Genomic DNA, 22,638 nt, shown 5'->3' with positions numbered 1-22,638 from the left:
TATGTGTTTTAGATCACAGATTTAAAGTGTTATATACACTGAACAAAATTATAAATGCAGCACTTTTGTTTTTGCCCTCATGACTTTTTCTATGTTCACAAAAGGCCAATTTCTCTCAAACAAACTGCACATTTTAGAGTAGCCTTTTATTGTGGCCAGCCTAAGTCACACCTGTGCAATAGTCATGCTGGCTAAACAGCATCTTGTTATGCCACACCTGAGAGATGGATGGATTATCTCGGCAAAGGAGAAGTGCTCACCAACACCGATTTGTAAACAATATTTGAGAGAAATAGGCCTTTTGTGTACATAGAAAAAGTCTTAGTTTGGAAGCTACCAGCGACATAAGCAACCAACAACAACCTGATTGGCTGAGAAAAACATGTCTGTAAAATCACCAACAACCTCCAGAAAGCTAGGGTGATGCTCTGTCAATCTACAGTCCGCAGGAGAATTTGACACAGAATTACAGAAGTTACACAGCGAGATGGAAACCTCTGATCAGCACCAAAAATAGAAAGGCAAGTTTCTTCACAAATGTGAGCCAGTAGAGTTTTGGCTGATGGGCCGATAAGACAACGATTAACCTTTATCTAAGTGATTGGAATTAAAAAGTGTGGAGAAAAAAAGAGAACTGCAAATGATCCTAAGCATACCACCTCATCTGTAAAGCTTGGTGGAGGATGTGTCATGGCATGGGCATGCATGGCTTTCTCTAGAACAGGACCTCTTCATTTTAATGATGACTTCATGTATGATGGCAGTAGCAGAATTAATTTTGAAAGGGTATAAAATCATCTTGGCTACCAATATTCAAGAAAATGCCACCAAACTCATTAGAAAGCACTTCATATTGGATCAGGTCAATGACCCAAAACACCCTGCCAGTTCAGTCAAGGACTTTATCAGGGCAAAGAAATGTAGTCTTAGATTGCCCAAATCAATCTCCAGATTTAAATCAGATTAATTAATTTCACCAACTGAAGAGGAGACTAAAGACAGAAACTACCTAAACAAGCAACAGTTGGAATTGACTTCATTAAAGGCATAGGAAAAGCATTTCAAAGAGTAAGATCGAGTCTGGTGATGTCTATGGGCTGCAGACTCACTGCTCTGATTGGATGCAAGGGATCTGCAACTAAATATTAGCTTTTAATCTTTTACATCTGCCTTAAATTCAACTGTTCCAATACTTATGCTCACATCAAATAAACTGTAAAAGTGCTGTCCTTTTAATTTGGTAAAACATGCATGTGTCGAAGGACCTAATAATAAAATGTGACATTCTTTCGTTTTGTCGCATATTCATCTTTTAATCATATTTGCAAATGTTTTGACCACTGCAGAGAAAGCAATTTTGTCTTTACTGTTCCAATACTTATGGAGGGCACTGTATATAACTTTTGTTACATTTTTTTTACACTAAGTGCATTAGGGCTGCATGATTAGGACAAAAACTATTGTTGATCATTTCATTTGACATTTTGTTGTTTTTCTCATTTTTCAATCAAGTTTTTATTTTTAGTTATCTTTTTATGTTGGGCAACTGCATGCCATTTTCTTTATCTAAGCTACATAAAAAAAAAAATAATAATAAACTAAACTATCAAACTCGATGGTTAAAGGGACAGTTCACCCAAATATAAAACATTTACTCGCCCTCAGGTTGTTTGAAACCTGTATGAATTTATTTCTTCTGCTGAAAATAAAAAAGACAGCAGCCATTGACGTAGTTTGAGAAAAATACTTTGGAAGTCGATGGGAACCAACAACTGTTTGACCAACACATTCCACAAAATAGCAGAAGAAAGTAGTAGAAGAAAGAAATTCATACAGGTTTCGAACAACCTGAGGGTTTCATTTTTGGGTGAACCATCCCCTTCACTAAGCAATAGAAACAACAAAACCAAATTTTCCAAATTCTCAACAAATCCTACTCAAAGCGAGCAACATGATACTGGAATGCTTCCACTAATAATGAATGAAGCTGTCAGTTATACTACTAAACTGTATAGCTGCAGTTTAGTATGAGCCTTCATTCCTGTTGTAATCAATGCTACTTTCTACACTTAGAAAATCTCGTATTTTACACAGTGTCTACATCTTGTTTGCTGCAATGGGCTTAAAAGTTTTATTGCATCTTGATTTTTTTTTTTATTCAGACAATTGTGCAGTGGAAATCAAGCAAGAGTCACAAAACAGTGTATGAGGAATATACAGTGAAAACGACTCTGTACCTGGGCTCTCGAGACCCGTGGACACGACCTCCTCCACATTACTACCGTTCAGACTGGCTCTCATGATGCGGTCCAGTGTCACGTCTGACCAGAACACCAGCTCGTTGCTATGATGAAAGTCCAACGCGATGGCGTTTTCCAGATTATTCAGTAATAACGTGTACTCTGAGCGATGCGGCAGAACCTGACGGATATCAATACGATTCGCAAACAACAAAACTGGTTCTGGACCTGGGAATAGAAAACAGTTTGTATTAAACTGATCATCTAGGTTCCAAAAATCAGCCGATGTTTCGCTGCTTTCACAGTAGATACTGAGCCTCACCCAAAGCTTTGCAGCTGCGTTTGTCGGGTCGAAGCTCATAACCTTGCACACACCAGCAGTGAAATCCTCCTTCCATGTTGGTACAGCCTTGACTACAGTAACCTTCATCTGCACACTCATCAACATCTGCATTCAGACACACATTTATTAGTCTGTTTGACCTTCAGTTAACTAACTAGTTAGAAACAGAGAGATTGCAAGAAGACTTCACATTTAACTGAGAACTTGCAACAATATCTAACGACACAATGGTGAACAAAGCAGAAAAGTATAAATATACAGTTATTTATACCATTGGGAAAAATAAGTGTGATTAATTGTATTGAATGTGTACATGTAGTGTGCTTGCAGACTTTAGTGCATTTCTACAAACAAAAAAAACTACTTACACACACACACACACACACACACACACACACACACACACACACAGTCAAGTTTATTTAAAAGAGGGACACTTGCATGACTGTTTCTTAACACACTAAAGTACACTTTTAAAAACTGCACTTAATATTAAATTACAATTTTTTTTTAAATATTGTAAGGTACACTTATTATGATATGTTGACTAATATACTAAAGCAAATGTAAAGTACTTGAATATAATTGTAATTGTAATGTTTTATTCCATTTTAAATTTAAAGTTAATGTATTTCAAAATGTCCTAAAACTGCAATTCCTTCATTAAAAATGTGCAATTGTGAAAGTATTAAAATACATGTCATAGAACTTACAACAGAAGCATATTTTATGTTAGTTTATCAAAAATGCTTGTCTGTACATTCAGTATTTCAAATACAATAGAAAAAACTATGAAATTATATAAGATGTAGAAGAGGTCCTACTTAAGTGGGTCAAAAAAGCTAAATTGCATTTAATATAAACTATAATACATTTCCATTTAATTGCAATTAACATGCAGATGAGTCCATTTGTGATTACATCAAGCAGGAAAAAACAGAGAGACTAAATATATAAAAACTGTGGCATAAACTCTTCTCGTGTATTAACTGTCCTTTCCCCTCCTTGTCTATGGCCTCACCTCTGCACGTCTTCCCGTCCTGAGTTAACGTGTAGCCGGTGTGACAAGTGCACTGCACCAGACCTCGAGACATCTGGCATTTCTGCGAGCAGCCTCCATTGTTAACACTGCAGTTTTCTTCACTTGACTTGGAGCCTATAAACACACACGGGCACACAGTCGAATGTTAACAGAGAAAAGAGGAGGGATTCCGATGCTTTCAGTGGAGCTATGACTACTCATCTTCTGTTATATTTCACATATTTTGTACTTATTTGCAGACTCACGACAGTCCTGGTGTGGATGCTCATCAGTCCCATCTTCACAGTCCTTGACGTCATTACAAACCTTGCGCTGACCAATACAGCGGCCATTTCCACACAGGAACTGATCCGATGCACATGGAGGAGTTTCTAAGAAACAAGGGGAATGTAAAAAAAACAAAAAAAACACTGTACAGCATGTAGGTGCATTCATTACTGGATCTCAAATAATCTAAATAATTCAAAAAAAATGATTTTGTTTGATCTATACTAAGTCCATTTTGGGCAGATTTTGGGAGAAATGTAGCATTGCATCACTTGCTCGCCAATGGACCCTTTGCAGTGAATGGGTTCCGTCCATTCTGTCCAATGAGAATCCAAACAGCTGATAAAAACATCACAGTAATACTCCAGTCCATCAGTTAACGTCTTGAGAAGCCAAAAGTTGCGTGTTTGTAAGACACAATTGCATCAAAACTTAAACTGCTGCTGCTGGCTTAAATATGAGTCCATAAACCATAATAGCGCTGCTTCCTTCGGTGAATAAGTCCTTCTCCTGTCGTCTCTCACATTCATAACCACCCACATATTTGTTAAGAGCTGTTTCGGACTGTTTTAGCTTGTAAACGGTGTTTGATCTGTGCAGATTTCTCTCCTGATTCAGACCAAATTACTTTTTCACTGGAGGAAGCAATATTATGCATTATGGACCGTTTTAGCTGGAAGTGATGGTTTGAAATTGAAAAAGTCTTAATGATGGATTTGTTTCTTACAAACACGCAGCTTTTCTCTTCACAAGACATGTTGTGGATTGCTTGTGGATTATTGTGATGTTTTTATCAGCTGTTTGGACTCTCATTCTGACGGCACCCATTCACTGTAGAGGATCCACTGCTGAGCAAGTGATGTGATGTTACATTTCTTCAAATATGATGAAGAAACAAACATATCTACACTGTGGATGGCTTGAGGGTGAGTACGTTTACAGCAACTCTTCATAAGAGATAAAAAGTCTGTATTGTCTTTTATATTCCCTACCGGTCTTTTCACAGCCTTCTTCATCACTGTTATCAGAGCAGTCATCCTCCCCATCACAGCGCCAGGACAAACGCACACATCGACCAGACTTACAGCGAAACTGATCAGCCATGCACATCGATGTACCTGATGGTGAGAAAGAGGCGTGTGACAGATGGGAAATCCACTCGCACACACACACAAATACTACAATAAACAGCTACTCACTGCAGTTCTTTTCATCTGATTGGTCATCGCAGTCGAATTCTCCGTCACACCTCCAGCCTGCATTGATACACATGCCACTGCTGCACATGAACTCTGCAGAACGGCAGGGCTGGTGGGAGGCTGCGTTCACACACACACACACACACACACACACCAAATCAGACATACACACACTCATGAAACTTATCTGTACAAGGAAATCCCTTGTGAAAAGCACACTTTACCATACCTTTAAAAATAGTACTTATGGAAATATTATATACTGTACTTTTTAGAATATATCTAAGAATAAACAATATAATGTGTATGTTAATTGCAATTAAATAAAAATGAATTCTAGATTAAATTATGCAATTAGATCCCATTTAATTAAGTTGCAATTTAGAACATTTAAAATATATAAACTTTAAATGTAATATTGAATAACACTACAGTTAAAATTATAATCAAATACCTTACAGTACTTAAAAAAAACAATTCCAACAATAAACTAGCATGCCAATATAAAAAATAAATGACAGATTTATAGTAATAACTGTTTTGTGGTAAAATATTTTAAATGAAACAGCATGTGTGAAATAAGTTCACTTGACTGTAGTGTACTTCAAAAATTGAGTGTGTATTTTTTAAGTACTGTATGTGCAGATAATAAAATAATAAAATAAAAAGCCACTTTAAGTACTCTTAAAGAGAGACATTTTCAATCCTAACATAATTACACTTTAAATGTGCACTTTGTAACAGCTGTAAAGTACAAATTGTACTTTAAAAGTACATTTTAAATCAGTATGTTTTAATATTTTATTTCATGCTTTAAAGTAAAATTTGATGTGTTGTTTAATAAACAAGTTTCAATACTTCATTATAATTTTAACTCTAGTGTGTTACACGATATTACATTTAAATTATTTTAAATGCAACTTCATAATTACAAATGTCTAATAACAAACATACTAATTCATGACATTATCATAAATGCTTGTCAGTATATTAAGCAGTACTTTAACCATATTTCAAAGACAACAGAAGTAACTATAAAATTACATATAAAGATGTACTTAAGTCCTACTTAAGTGCGTCAAAAACACTGCATTCAGCTCACTCTCAAGTAGGACTGGACGATTAATCGAAAAGTAATCGAAACCGAAATTCAGAACCTTTAACCAATGTAATTTTCCCATGACGGTTATTTCGTTTTTTTTAATCCTGTTAATACTTCCCCCTTAAAAGCATACTACCGCGTGTGTAGCCACATGACTCTGCCCCGTCAGTGGCATAAAAGCAAAACACGGAGGTGAATGCAGGTTCAACACATAGTGACGGCATGCCAGTGGTGAGCCTTGCGTCTTCACTAAACTTTGTCAGTTGTATTTGTTTTATGGTTTGGACATTCAATCGATTAGATGATCGGATGTGTATTATTATGTCGAGCTACTATGTTCGCGCTAGGGCTGTCAAAATAAAAAGTTTTAATTTCGAATATTCGTAGAATAAAAAAAAATAAAAAATCCACATTCGAATTTTCCACCGAATCTTAGGTGTCCGTTAAGAAGGCTGCTTTAAGGCCCGCCCCGGGTATACTTCACATTCGGCGTTCTGTCTCTCACATAGCCTCGTCTGCAAAGCATTCAGAAGGCGGACGAGCTCTACAAGCAGTACCACTTCTGTCTCATCATTCACCTCGTGCATGCGCTGTTGACAGCCGCGCACCCCGTCTGCATGAAGGCACTTGTTGAGACCGCCGTGGACGGATGCACGGCTGTCCGCGAGCCCTCTTGATGATGAAAATTACATAATGTGGACGGTGCGTGGATGCGGATAGTCAAATTATACTTTGGCCTTTATCAGTGGCACACGAGATGCGATGACAACATAAGTGTCATTCTATTCAAATGTTTTTGTTAACATATACTGTACAGTTAAAGCAACTAGATGCAGCATTGCTGCGATGTTCTTATTATTGCATAAATACACATAATATTGAGGAAAAAGAGAATGTGGAGAAGATCTTGTTTACATCAAAACTGAAACCAAGCCATTCACCCAGAACGCATATTTCACATTTTTTCTAGAGAGGGACGTCTTCTATTACCCTTGCACTCGCGTCTCACACAAGAGAGCCGCATGTTTAGAAAGCCTTGTAAAATTAAGGTGGGTTCAGTTTTTTTCAAAAACATATCTTGAGATTTTATGGTGGGTTTTCCCCATCCTACTGCATCTCATGTTTAAATGAAAAATGTACTCTGTGTTATTGGCTTTCACCCCTTTGAATTAAACTATCACTAAAGTAGCTTAGAATCTCAAAACATATTATAGCATATTTTTCTACTTTTGAAGGAACTAGGCTATTTACAAACCACAGCTTCAAAATAATATAGAGACGGTATGACTAATTCACACACGCAATCACTCGTACTGGTACTGTGCTAATGTATCTTTATCTGATCTTTATTTATCTCTTACACTGAGCAATAATCTGTAAGAAATGTTATGAACATAGATAAAATAACTGCTGATAGTGAGCTATGATGTCAGATCGCTCTTTCAATAGGACAAAATATCCCACCTTTAATAGTCAATCATATTTACTGTACAAACTATGAGGGCAAAAAAACTAAACAGAAACAAAATAATCGTTCATTAATCGTAATCGAGGTAAAATGTTCAATTAATCGAGGTTTTGATTTTAGGCCATAATCGTCCAGCCCTACTCTCAAGTACATTCTTTTAAAGTATATTACTTCCATAATTATGCTAAAGTGTGCTTTTTCACAAGGGAGGCTGTGTATTAATTCTAATGACTGTAAGGCAGAGAAAGAAAAGAGGCATTTTAAACAAAGAAAAAAAGTTTTAAGAGAGAGTAAGAAAGAGTGAATGTTCCTTACAGCAGTCCGACTCATCAGACCAGTCCCCACAGTCATCATCTCCATCGCAGTGGTAGATGTCCAGAATGCAGCGGCCGTATGCACACTGAAACTCCTCAACACTGCATGTGGCCGTCATCACGTCAGATGCTGGAGAGAGAAATTATGTAACGTGATTTACAAACCCACACACATACACCTGCAAACAATCCAACAAATACCTTTCAACAGCTATATGCAATGAATAAAACAAACAAAAACAAATATAGCATAGGAACAAATACATTCACGAATAGCAATCTTTGGGATCCAAGCACACTGTATGACAAAAAAAGTTGTGAAATACTGTTGTTGATCAATTACGGCAAATTTCTTTGCTCAACTTAAGTTATCAGATTCTTTATTAAAACCAAAATCTGATGAACAGTTTTTTGCTTTCAGGATGCTGCAATGTAGCACTCAATGGTTTTGTGAAATTTTATTACATTCATGTCAGAACATTTTTGCCTGGCAACTGCAAAACCAGCTGACAAACATAAATAGGTTATTCTTGTCAACCAGCTCAACAGTATACAAGCGCAGCTTAAGAATGAGCCGAAATTTAGGAAAAATTAAAAAATATGACTAAACATTTTTTTTTTTTCTTCAGGTTTACCAATATGACAATTTATATGACTTGATTTGGCACAAATTTTGATTCTATACCATATATGAATTGATCTATAAATTCAGTTTAGAAGCACGCAATAGATGGATGCATGGATGGTTGCATGATGGACGAATGCATGATGGATACGTGAATGGATTAATAGATGGATGGATGCATAATGGTCGGATGCTTGGATGGATGCATGGATGATGCATCATAGATGGATGCATGACTGATGGATGCATGGATGGATAGAAACATGGATGAATGGATGCTTGATAAATGGATGCATGATGGACGAATGGATGGATGCATTGATGGATAGATAGATAGATAGATGATGCATAATGAATGAATGCTTGGATGAATAGATGATGCATAATGAACGGATTCTTGGATGGATGGATAGATGATGGATGCCTGAACGGATAGATGGAAACATGGATGCATGTATGGATGGATGAATTAATGGACATATAATAGATAGATGTGTGGATGAATAGATGGAAATATGGATGGATTGATGGATGGATAGAAGCAGAGATGTTGATTTGACAAATAACTGAAACACAAAATCAACTTACGGCAATTCTCTTCATCGGTTCCATCTTTGCAGTCGGTGTCTCCATCACAGTACCAGTGTTCTGCGATGCAGCTTCCATCAGAGCAGCGGAACTCTTTATCAGAGCACTTTCTCTTATCTGGACACACACACAAGCACAAAAAGGGCTTGAGATTCTTGGAGTGTGGAGTATTTACTGGTAGTGGGATCAAGATTGTTTGGCAGAGAATTTGGATCAAACTTATGAGACATTTAAAATGAACAAATAAACCCCAATTCCACCCCTTCTGGAAAAACCATGATGAACTGATTAGACAACCTTGTGTTGTAAACTTCATCTGAATATTTTAATAAACTGATAGCTAGCAAGCATAAGGTTTGCACAGATGTCATTGCTGCAAGTGTGGGAATCTTTCATCTTTAAACATTTGAAAAATAATGCATTTTATTAAAAACAAAATAGGTATTTGTAACGTTATAAAGGTAACTTGGTAACTTGGTAATTGTCAGTTTCTTTCATAAACACAAAAATCCCATAGTGTTTCCAAACCTTTGAATTGTAGTGCATAAGATTAAGTCTGATCTTGCCTAGGGCACCAAATGATCCAATACACCAGCTGGATTCATGATTGAATTTCACTCATGTACAAAAAAAACTATTTAAATAGTACGTACTGTAAGATGTAACTAAGCATGCATGTAATGTTTTCAGACACATAATTGGAAGTTAACTGCAATTAGATGAAAAAGCCCTATAGTTTAAATGCAGTTAGCTGGACTTTAAAGTGCTTTTTGACCCATTTACTCTAAGTTGGACTTAAGTACATCTTCATATGCAATTTCATAATTACTTCAGCTGTCTTCGGAATATGGTTAAAGTACTGCTGAATGTACTGCCAAGCATTTATTGTAAAATAAAATAATGAAGTTGCAACATAAAACATTTAAAATACCTTTAAACCTTTAATGTAATACTGAATAATCAAGCACTTTACATGTTCTTTACTTTAGTCAACACTTACAAATAAGTGTACTTCTTTAAAGCACGACTAAAGATTATTAAAACTATAAACATTAACCTTTAAAACTTTTAATTTGACAATCACTTTTTAAGAAACAGTCAAGTGTATACTTGTATACTTACGATTCCTTTTATTTTATAAATATTATATCATCTGCAAAAACATTTTTTTTTAAACTATACCTTTTTTATTCCCTTAAAGTGCACATTCAATAAAATTAAGCACACTTTTTTCCAAAAAGGGATTTAGGACATTTTGTTATTTTACATCCAAGGGTGTTTTACAGGGTGTGGTTTTACATTGGGCATGCTAAACATTTTCCAATGCTTTGTCTGGTTTTGTGTGTTTTTCTTCTTGTTTTGCTCTATATTGCTGCTCTCTCTGAGCACTGGCAGGTCCGTGACTAAGATCAGCTGATCTGAAGCTCAATAAAGGATGACCTGTTTGTTGTGACTGATTAGAGCCCCACACCTCCAACATGTAAGGCGTGCCGAGACTAGGTCTCCACACTTACAGAACCTTAAATCATCCTGAAAGAGCTATACAGATCTCTGAATGATCTCACCGCACTGCTCGTCACTGTTATCTCCGCAGTCATTGTCTCCATCACAGTACCACAGGCTGCGGATACAGTATCCATTTTGACAATGAAACTCATCCTCCTCACATTCTCGTGGAGCTGCTCAAAAACAAAAATCATACAGATGTTGTAAATGTTGATGGGTTAAAACAGATTAAACATTTTCACAAAACAATTGCACTTTTTTTTCCTGTTTAAAGGAATAGTTCAGCTGAAAATTAACATTTGCTGATGTGCTCACCCTCAGGTCACCAAGATGGAGAAGAGTTTGTTTCTTCATCAGATTTAAGAAATGTAGCATTGCATCACTTGCTCAGCAATGGACGCTCTGCAGTGAATGGGTGCCGTCAGAATGAGAGTCCAAATAGCAGAAAAAAAACATCACAATAATCTACAAGTAATACCCAGTCCATCAGCTAATGTTTTATGAGGAGAAAAGCTGAAACAAATCCCTTAAGATGTTTTAATTTCAAACCATTGATTCCGAATAAAATATGACTCCTCTATCCATAATATATCTTGCTTCAGTAAACAAGTAATCTCATCTGAATCAGTAGAGAAATCTGCACAGATCAAACACTGTTTACAAGTAAAAATGGTCCAAAACAGATCTAAATAAATATGTGGCTGGATTTTGATGACTGAGGGAAGTGTTGTTATTATACATAGACACCTTGAGAACAATATTATAGATAGAAGACTCATATTTTTGTGATGGTTTAAAAAGTCTAAAAAAAAGTCTTAATGATGGACTTGCTTCTTACAAGCACGCAGCTTTTCTCTTCACAAGATGTGGTGTGGATTACTTGTGGATTATTGTGACGTTTTAATCAGCTGTTTGGACTCTCTTTCTGACGGCACCCATTCACTGCAGAGCATCCTTTGGTGACATTTTCGGCACATTTTCATTTTTGGATGAACTGTTCCTTAAAGTTTTGAGAGTTCATGAATATATTGTCTATATATTTTCATTGTGCTACTCAGCATCAGTTACTCAAGCAGTGCTACAGAAAAAGCTAGCGACATACTGCAGCGACTCAATCCAGTGCACTGGTGGCGCTCAAAGCATTTTATTGACACCGCTAAGGGATTCCAGAACAGCAGCTTAAATGTGATGCTGCTTGCATTTACACCACCCGCTGCACTCCACACACACACACATACACCCCAGTGTATTTCTGCACTACTGCACTTTTACCCGCCCAAAACAGATGCACAAAACATATTTCTCAAACTGCAAAGCACACTGGAAAAGCAAAGAGCGAATGAACACCCTCATGCTTTTTCCTGATACCTCACATTTTACAATACAGTATTTTACATGATGTTTTACCTTCATGCACTTTTTTTTCCCACATTTGTACTTTTTGTTCTATTGTTCATTAAAAGGTGCATTTTTTGACAGTTATTTTGTAGTAAAATGCATATGGCTACATAAAACCATAAAATCATCTCACTTGCACAAAAATAAAAAAAAACAGGACTCTGAATACACAGGACATGCAGCAGTCATTGGGCTATTTTACCACGTGCCACTAATTCACAGATGAAGTGTGAATTATCACACAATGCTACTGATATATTAACTGATCACATAAACCAAAATGACAGACAGAAGCAGAAAGAGAGATGTGTGTAAGAGATGGGGCAGTGTGGTGGAAAAGAATGAAAAATTAATAAGCTTATGGCAGACAGACCCCCCATCAAGACACGAGCCTCAAGAGTACAGCGCTGAGAAATATGGGTCAGATGCAAATACTATTGTTGCTTCTGTTTCTTTCACACTAACTCACAGACAGACATACTGCTCCTCAACTGCATTCAAATGTCTTACAATGGTAAGGATTGCTATGAAACTAATTCCATACAATTTACAGCATACAAAAGACATTTATCAACTTTAGCAAGGGATGCTAAAATGGATTAGACGTGAAGGAAAAGAATAAAGTGCAGGTCAAATATTAAATCCTCATGTTGTGTTATGGTCATTTTGACCCAGATAGGGTTTCCTTTTTCCCCAAAAATGCTAGCTGATGACTAAAACTTAAAAACGATTTTGCAGACAGAGGATACAACAGTTTTCCAAAAATGTTCCACATTAAAAATTATATATATATATATATATATATATATATATATATAAATATAAATATAAATTTATATATTTATTCATTCATTCATTTATATATATTATATAAATATAAATTTATATATTTATTCATTCATTCATTTATATATATATATATATATATATATATATCTATCTATCTATTAGGGGTGTAACGGTTCACAAAATTCACGGTTCGGTTGATACGATACACTGGTGTCACGGTTCGGTTCGGTACGTTTTAGATACAGCAAAAACAGATACATTTCCTTGATTTTTTAAAAAATGTTTTATTTATTAAAACTAACAAAGTATGTTTTATGTTTTTTTTTTTTTTTTACATTGAACAATGATGGAGCTATTCTTTACCCATCTTCTATGGTGTTTTCTTAGCAGCTTACTGTATAAAACAAAAACAGCTCCTTATAAAAAAAAATGAAAATGTTATATTAGTTATGAACAAATACAAAGATGTAACTTTTTATATGGAACTCTATAACTCTTTATATTGAGTGTGTTTTTACTCAATTTGTTCTCTATAGGGCTTATGTTTTTTGGAACAAAGCAGGAATTATGGTCTGTCTGAAATGGGCTCGTGAAGGAATATTGTAACGGGCAGGGCCGACCAATTTGCTGCCCTAGGCAAGATTTTACCTGGCGCCCCATGCATCACAGCCCATTTCACCCTGTCATTGTGTTCATGATTTAGCATATATATATATATATATATATATATATATATATATATATATATATATATATATATATATATATATATACACACACACACACACACACATTACAGCAGAACTGCTTCCAATACTCATAATAAATCATCATATTAGAATGATTTCTAAATGATCATGTGATAGACCGGATGTCACATGTGACACTGAAGAATGGAGTAATGATGCTGAAAATTCAGCTTTGCATCACAGAAATAAATGATAATTTAAAGTATAATAATTTGAAACCAATTTTTTTAAATTGTAATAATATAATCACAATATTACATTTTTTTCTGTGTTTTTGATCAAATAAATGCAGGCTTGATGAGCAGAAGAAACTTCTTTCAAAAACATTAAAAATAGTAATGTTTCCAATCTTTTGGCCTGTACTGTGTCCCCCCAAAACTGCACAACTGTAGAGTAAAACATTAATAAAAAAGTGATAATAAAAAATGCGTCTTAAAACTGACATGATTCACAGTCTGGGGACTCAGAACTCAGAACAACTGCTAACATGAAGTTTAAGGTAAAAATAACTGCCATGAAATTATAGTATCTTACTCCTATGCAATAAATTGTTCATTCACTACATCTGTTTACCTCTGTCTTTATCCTCGTCTCTTCTTTTTGGCACTGTATCTATCGCAGACTATGCTCATTTATAATGTGTCATGTAAATTCGGCCTTCCGTCACAATCAGGAAACTTTCACCGTGTCTAGAACTGGCGCGAGCTGCCAGGCCCGTTTCTACGAGCTGCCTGTTAACAAAAGCAGTGCTGTCTACATTGGATGCGGCGTCGGGAACGCTACACAACAAATTACCCACAACTAATCGTGCGCGCGCTCTGTTTCTGACGCACTTCAAGCACTCGATGGGCGGGGGAAGATTGAAGAGCCGGACTTTTTTTTTTTTGCTTTTGGTAGTATATCCATTATAGCTTACAGGGAATCCAAAGTGCAACCAAACACCAGACCTGTTGGTTATTGGAGGATCTTCTATTTCTGGTCTGTTAAACGCATACTGAGTGAGCGAGCGCCTGAATGAGTAGCCTAACATAAACATATAAGTTGGTGTTTTCTTCTTCTTCGGGGGTGTCAGGGGCGTTGCCTGTTACGTCGTTTGGGTTATTGGGCTACCTTGTTGAACGCATATTATTATATTTCACAATTTTTTTTATTTTCCAAATATAATTAATTAGTCCAACGAACCGTTCGGTCCATAATGCGTACCGCGCACCGAACCGAAAGCCTCGTACCGAACGGTTCAATACGAATACGCGTATCGTTACACCCCTAATATATATATATATATATATATATATATATATATATATATATATATATATATATATATATATATATATATAATATAAATATATATATTTTTTTTTTACTTGTTTTTGTGATGTTCCTAGTCGCAAATGACCAGTATACAAAAACTGGCTATAAATATATTGTAATTACAACATATTTGATTATATTTTATCAACTTGTTTACTTTCAATAAGCACAGGTTTAGTACTTCTTTATGGACCTGACTGATCACAGGCCTCATTGACGTGAGCTTATGCTCCTTCTGCCAAAAAATACCCACAAATAAAGCTTTTTCACTCAAACATTGAAGTGCAGAAGCTCAGATCAAAAAAAAAATCAATAAGAAAACAAGTTAACCATAAGATTGAATCCAATATTTGGTGATAAGTTAGCATAAGATATTTACAAGCAATTTTTGGATGTCCAAATTAGGAAAAGGATTTTCAGTTTTCAGTTAAAAAAAATAAGGTCTGATTACAACTTAAGTGATGGCAATTTTGTCATTCAAGGATCTGGAGCTTTCCGTAATGGAAGTCAATGACTAACAGTAACTTTTTGGTTACCAACATTCTTCAAAAATCTTATTTTGTTGTGGAGGGTGAGTAAATGATTACACATTTATTTCATTTTTGGGTGAACTATCCCTTTAAGGGTACATTAATAATACATGCCACTTAATAACAAATGTACTGGATTTGAGATGCATGCTTGCATCTCCTGCTTGCTGTTGTCATAGTGTCAGTCAATAATGACCGTCTTTGAGCAAACCAATGCGGAAGGTGTCATAAAATAATTATATCATAATTATTTTATGATAGATCTGCTGCTCTCATGCACTCATCAATGTAGACACGAGAGCAACTTCTGAGGTCAAGATTTTCCACTAAATAATATATAACACATCAATTTGTTTCTTACCAAACCCCATCGAATGCTTTCAGAGCACTAGAACATACAGCACGAGTCTTGAACATAATTTTGTAGCTTGAAAAGATGGTTACTATCTACTGCCATTGTATGGACAAGAACAAGCATTTGTCAGATGGTTTCCTTTTGTGACTAAATAATTTATTTTTTCCTGTGATTTCCTGCTCTTGGACTAGCTACCTGAAAACACTATTCTTAAACATGCATGTATATTAAATGTTCACAATGTGAAAGAGAATTGCTGTTCAGCACAGCAGAAAGAAACAACAAAACAAACAAACAAACATGTTTTCAATATCTAAGCTACAAGACAAAAAAAACTGCACAAGTTTACTCACGACAGTCTTGTTCATCAGAGTCATCCTCACAGTCGTTGTCTCCATCACATAACCACGAGCGTCGGATGCATTTTCCGTTATTGCAGTGAAAGTCTAATGTTGAGCATGTGGGCAATACTGAAGGAATGGAGGAAAGCAAAACCAATTAACCAAATAAATAAAAGACAACTTTTTACATTGAATGATAAATAAAATAATGCAATTATTTTAATGCTTTGTTTCATTATTATAAAAACCTACTAATATTTATAATAATTATTAAAAATAAAAGAATAGTAGTCTGCATTGTTATTTGATCAAATATAATACTACGTAATATAGTGTATAATTCCATGCCTCTGTGGAATACTTGATTCTGATTGGTCAGTCGCGACATTTCGAGGTCTGATACCCCTCTATAACAACCGGTAAAAACTAATAACACAGGCTGATCTGCTTAGTAGTAGGGCTGTCAATTTTTTTTTGAATTTCGAATATTTGTCGAATTGAAAGTAAAAATTATTTGAAAGCATTCTAATTTTTAAGTGTGCGTTAAGGAGGCAGCCTTATCAGTGGTGTAAGAGATGCGATGATGATGTAAGTGTCTGTCACGCCCCTGGACTTATTATAGTGTGTTTTCCCTCCACATGTGTTCCGTGTCCCTGTTAATTAGTTATTCTATACACCTGTGTTTCCCCAATTATCCTATCTTTATAAGCCTTAATCCTTTCAGTTTGTGTTTGTCGGTTCTTGGATGTCTTCCATGTGCTCTATGTTTCCCATTTGGATTATCAAAGTTTGTAAATTTCTTGTCTCCTCATTCTTTGACTCCTTGTACAGAAACCAACCTAAACAGTTTACTACTTCTTTCCCCTCTGTTTTGTTTCTGTTTTTCCCCAATGTTTTTCTTTCCATTGTGTCCAATGGATCCCGTCCTTTGCCCGAAATACATCCTCCTCCTGCTGCTGAAGCAGTGGGAGAAATCGCTTGAGCCCACACCAGACTCCACTGGGTACTAGCAACTGACTCTACTGGGTCCAGCCCTCCTTTGTCCTTGGTTCCCTTGTCCAGCCATGAGGGGGCTTCAAGTCCTCAAGTGCCCGGTCCTCGAATATGACCACCGAATATGCTCGCCCTAAGCCCACCATTTTGGTGTTGTGGGCCCTGCGGTACTGCCATTCTCCAGCGTCGCCCTGTTCGAAGTCTCCTTCACCTCCACCTCCAGCCTCCGAGGCCAGGACACTTGCTCGGCCTATAGAGCCAGCAGCACCACCTCGGCTCCTCCACCATCAATCCATCAGTTCCACCGGGCTCCCTCATCCTTCCAGCTCTGCCTTGGAAAGGCGTTGACCTGCCATCGCCTCTGGACTTCTCTCCTCTGGCTGCACCCCGTCACTCCATCCTACCGGCTCCATGGGCTCCTTCCTCCTGCCAGCTCCACCTTGGTCCTCAGTTGCTCCAGCTCTGCCGCAGATCTCTGGATCTTTGCCTCCACCTTGGTCGACAGAGCCACCCTCGGCTCCACCCTGGCTTGTTGGCTCTCTGTCTCCACCTCAGGCTTCTCCTCTACCCACTCTGCTGCCGTTGGTGGTCGGCCCCCTGGAGTTGGCAGCCATTCCTCCTCCATGGCTCCCTCCCTCAGTCAGCTCCATCATGGGTCGACATCACAGCTGAACTCCTCCTGTTCTAAGCTCCTTCTGTATCCTCCCTCCATCATTTCCTCCCTGGACTTTGTCTGCCAGCCCCCTCCCGGATATTGGTCCTCCTCCTGAGCCTCCTCCCTAGTTCCCGACCACTCCCCTCTCCATATTGTTCCTAAGGAGCGAGGACACACCTTCCAGGAGTGGGGAGTAATGTCACGCCCCTGGACTCATTTTAGTGCATTTTCCTTCCACATGCATTTCGTGTCCCTGTTAATTAGTTATTCTATGCACCTGTGTTCTCCAATTATCCTATCTTTATAAGCTCTAGTCCTTTTTTGTTGGTTCTTGGATGTCTTCCATGTGCTTCGTTTCCCTTTTGGATTAAGACTCTCATTTTGTGAATTCCTCTTTCCTGGCTCCTTGACTCCTTGTATAGTGTTACAGTGTCTCTGCATTTTAATGTTTTTGTCAGGCTATCCAGTTAAAGCCACTAGATTGTAGTGTTTTTAACACTAGCGTTATTAATTGCAAATATTGCGTGAAAAGAGAAGATCTTGTTTATGTAAAAACTGAAAGTGACGACATGAGATACAGCCAAGTTTGGTGACCCATACTGGGAATTCGTGCTCTGCATTTAACCCATCCAAAGTGCAGTGGGCAGCCATTTATGCTCAGTCATGGTATTGAGGGTGAAGAGAGCGCTGTACATTAATTCCCCCCACCTACAATTCCTGCCAGCCCGAGACTCAAACTCACAATCTTTGGATTACAAGTCCAAAATCTCTAACCATTAGGCCACGACTTCCCAAAGCAAGCCATTGGCACAGAATGCATATTTCACGCATTTTCTTGAGGGACATCTATCACTGATGCATTTGAGTCTCGCAAAAAAGAAGCCGCATGTTTAGAAAGCCATGTAAAATTAATGCAAGATCAACTTTTTCACTATCCGACTGCAACTCTTGTTTTTCCACTGTGTGATTGGCTTTTCGGCCCTTTGAATTAAACTATGCATACACGCATATATTGTTTATAACCTTAACTATAATTGATTTATAAGCATTATTTTAAACACTATGCACTTTTTTCACAGATAGTAAGGTAATTTTATGATTTATTACATTAGTAACATTTGCTTGATGCAACCTTTTGTAGCCTCAGGAGAGAAGCCAAAAAATTTTCTTCACCCTAACTGAAATTATGCATTTTAAATTTGAATACAATTCACATTTTGATCATATTTAAACAAAAAAATATAATTTAGTTTTTTAGCTATTTTGACAGCCCTACTTGCTAGGAACAGTTTTTCTTTGTGGAAGTATATAATATATAAACTAATATAATATAACTAATATAAATTATTCTTTACAAATATTCAAAGAATTAGAACAAATAGTCATCCAGATATCAGATATGCAGCTGCTTACACTTTGCGATGATTTTTTTGTACACTGTAATGGATTATAAGAATTTATGGGAGTTTGGAGAAAGAAACTCCTCCTGAGTGTTTCTGTGTCCCCAGGCTACGCTAGAGTTTACTTGATCGCAGAATTGAGAAAAGGCAATTGTTAGGGTGGCGACGAGGGTGATCTTCCTGGTGCTTGTTATGCACCTCCTGGATTGAGTGTCTTCTGTATGGCCCTGTAGGTGTGGATACGCTCAGCTGAGCATAATCACCCTCCACAGGGTCATACAGTCCCGTCAGGAGCCCTTTGTGAGGCAAAAAAGATTGTGTCACTGTAGAATGATGTCGGAGGCATCCTGAATCTCCTGATGCACAGCCATACACTGAACCTCTTTTTCACGACACTGTGCCTTCAGGTCAATAATTAAAAGAGGAGTGCTTTATTGTCCTGAATGTGAACTTGTAGTGTACTATAAATATTAAAAGTATATAAAAAAATAATAATAATGATTATATATATATATATATATATATATATATATATATATATATATATATATATATATATATATATATATATATATATATATATATATATATATATATATATATATATATATATATATATATATGTATATATATATATATATATATATATATATATATATATTTAAAAAACTATTTGCAGATTATGTCATATTACTGAAATGATAAAAAGCCATAAAGGTGTCTCTTTAAGTCAGTTTGGCACACTTTTAAAAATTGCACTTTGTAATAATGTCAAATTAAGTTTTACTTTTTAAATCATTGTTTTAATAATCATTATTTTAATACACTTATATTGGTGTGTTGACTTACAAATTAAAGCATGTGTAAAGTACTTGATTATAATGTATTTAAATGTGCAATTTCAAATATATTTAAATGACACAAGTTTCAATAGGAATAACATTAATATATGAAAAATATAATAAAATAAAATATGTGCACTTAAAAAAAATAAAAGTATAGTTTTTTTTTGCAGATACTACAATATTAATAGAATAAAAGGACACTTAAGTAATTATGAAATTTCACAAAGATGTACTTAAGTCATAGTTTTAAAAAAAGAAAGAAAAATCTACAAAAAGCTATTAAAAAATAATTTAATTGAAATTAAAACGTAAATAAATACTTTTTTAAAAGTACACTAAAGTATGCTAAAATGTCTTTTTCACAAGAATTGCATATACATGTTAGACAAAGCTGTGCTGCAATAGCATTATGTAGTCCGAGAATCATGTTACTGTTTTATGGAGTGTGAAAACCCCAAAAACTCTACAGCTCTTGAGAGAGATTTCCAAATGTTTCAACTGCGAACCCGTTTAACTATGAAAAATGCATGTGAAACGTGCTAAACACTGCATCAATTGAAAAAAGGGTACTCCATCATACATGTATATGTAAACTACCATTCAAAATAACTTTTGAAGACAAGGGTTTCAGCGGAGGACTAAATAATAATATTCCCTCAAAACAAATCATCTTAGAACGAGTGAACAAATAGTTTGTGCATCGGTATGATGCAACTACATTCATGAAGGTATGTGTTTAGAGACTCACTGCATCCATCTTCATCGCTGTGATCTCCGCAGTCATTGTCACCATCACACTGCCACTGCGCCGGGATACACGTGCACTCACCAAACGCACTGACCGCACATGTGAAGTGATTTCTTCCACATGAGCATTCGGCAGCACCTATAACACCTACAAAACACACACAAACACAAACATATGAGGTCAGCTACTTCATGAATTATATGTAATCCATAAAAAAGTAACTGTAATCTGATAAAATATAACAAACCAGTTTAGGGATGCAACGATTATAGATTTCGTTAGTCTGAGGAATAATCACCGTTTCACGATTATCGCGATTATTATGCATTCATTAATTTTTAACTCTACTAATGTATAAAATCTGTTGTGTAATGTTAGTTCATGTTGTTAAAATTATTCTAAAATCGGTTGGCTGAAAGTCTGTAAAGATATATTCTAACACATGCTCTGATAATAACGGCACTGTAATGCATCCAGTCTGCATTTCAACAAAGGTGCCAACAAATAATAACAACAACAACAATTTCCAACAAAATCACTTTCTTTTCCCTCCAATTTTTCCCCTTTCCCTCTTCCCACTCAGTCTGGGATCTGAAGTTCAAGACATGTCACTAGCCACAAACAGCAGGGGTCGGATTCACGAAAATCTTCTTAAGAAATAAATTAAGAAATCTCTTAAGATAAATTCCACAAAGTTTGTAAGAATGTTCTTAAGTGCAACTCTTGAAAAATTCTTAAGTCCTCTAATATATTCTTAAGAACATCTTAATTTTTTTCTTTCCATTATCTGAATAAATACACGACACACTGATAAACTCAAACTATTGTCTTTTTTGCGTTTCTTGCAGATTACCCTAAAAATCATAAGCACGCACACTATTTTCGTTATGACTTTGACTGGCGCTCAGTTTTGCGTTTTTAATGCAACATGTTTTTGAACAGTTACTTTTGTAATAGCCTGTCTCAAGCTGCAGCGATGTTTCATTCATTTTTGTGCAGTGTTTTTGAACGCTTCCAGTATGTGTGTCTGCGCTTCTACAGCAAATGTGTCCTTTGCATTCATATGCACTGAATACTGCCAAAGATTATGTTGTATTTATAAGCTTAAATTAAAAGCGTTCAATTAAAGCAAGTCAGCAAAAAGTAACGTCACACACAGGCTAATCATGACCGATCATGTTTACATTAACAGTCATTGCTGTCCCTTCAGAAAACGTGCACATCCCTAGTCCTCCTATGTATTATATGTAACTGTTGTTGTAATGGTTAAATATTACAATAAATTTGAAATAACCCAATAAATTAATTTAATAATTCTTACTGTTTGGTATTTAAGAGAAGTCTGGGGCTGGCCTAAATTTAAAAAGTTATTTACGATGATTTTTAAGAAGATTCTTTTCAAGAATTTGAATTCTTCTTAGGTTTAGTCTTAGGAACAATCTTAAGAAAAAAGTTAAGAAAATTCTTAAAATGGATTTTTCGTGAATCCGGCCCCAGATTATTATACACTTCTAATGACTGATTGCATGCTTCTTTCAAGAGAAATGCAAAGAATGTTTGTGAGAATCACTGTCACAGTGTCTGGGTTGTGTTCCCTGAGTTTCCACTAGGTGTCCTCAGTTCCCACAGTGTTTATCATTTATCACTTCCTGTCTCCTTATTTGGTCACCTTCCTCCTTGTTTAGTTAATTGATTGTTCCCCACCTGTCTCCTGTTTCCCCATCATCCTTTTGTGTATTTATACCTGGTCTGTCTGAGTCTTAGTCACGGAGTCCTTGTTTAATGTTAAATGTTAATTCATGTCCGTCAATGCCTTGCCTTGTTTAT

General features: G+C 36.1%; 1 protein-coding gene across 3 annotated transcripts in view; it reads right to left on the bottom strand.

Moving 5' to 3' along the window:
* The window catches only part of LOC132110953 (low-density lipoprotein receptor-related protein 4-like), a 123,267-nt gene that overhangs the window by 45,740 nt on the left and 54,889 nt on the right, over window positions 1–22,638 (bottom strand). For all 3 annotated transcript variants that reach the window (XM_059518114.1, XM_059518096.1, XM_059518104.1), the window contains exons 2-12: window positions 20,812–20,958; window positions 16,183–16,299; window positions 10,754–10,867; window positions 9,189–9,305; window positions 7,977–8,105; window positions 5,092–5,211; window positions 4,885–5,010; window positions 3,871–3,996; window positions 3,605–3,739; window positions 2,563–2,688; window positions 2,238–2,468 (exon numbers count right to left, since the gene is read on the bottom strand). In XM_059518114.1, coding sequence (XP_059374097.1) covers window positions 2,238–2,468; window positions 2,563–2,688; window positions 3,605–3,739; window positions 3,871–3,996; window positions 4,885–5,010; window positions 5,092–5,211; window positions 7,977–8,105; window positions 9,189–9,305; window positions 10,754–10,867; window positions 16,183–16,299; window positions 20,812–20,958 — 1,488 coding nt within the window. The remainder of the gene's footprint in view (window positions 1–2,237; window positions 2,469–2,562; window positions 2,689–3,604; window positions 3,740–3,870; window positions 3,997–4,884; window positions 5,011–5,091; window positions 5,212–7,976; window positions 8,106–9,188; window positions 9,306–10,753; window positions 10,868–16,182; window positions 16,300–20,811; window positions 20,959–22,638) is intronic.

The sequence above is a fragment of the Carassius carassius genome, chromosome 2, assembly GCF_963082965.1.
Source record: "Carassius carassius chromosome 2, fCarCar2.1, whole genome shotgun sequence".
Classification (NCBI taxonomy): domain Eukaryota; kingdom Metazoa; phylum Chordata; class Actinopteri; order Cypriniformes; family Cyprinidae; genus Carassius; species Carassius carassius.
Note: the sequence above shows the minus strand (reverse complement) of the source record. Positions and strands in the feature narration are given on the sequence as shown.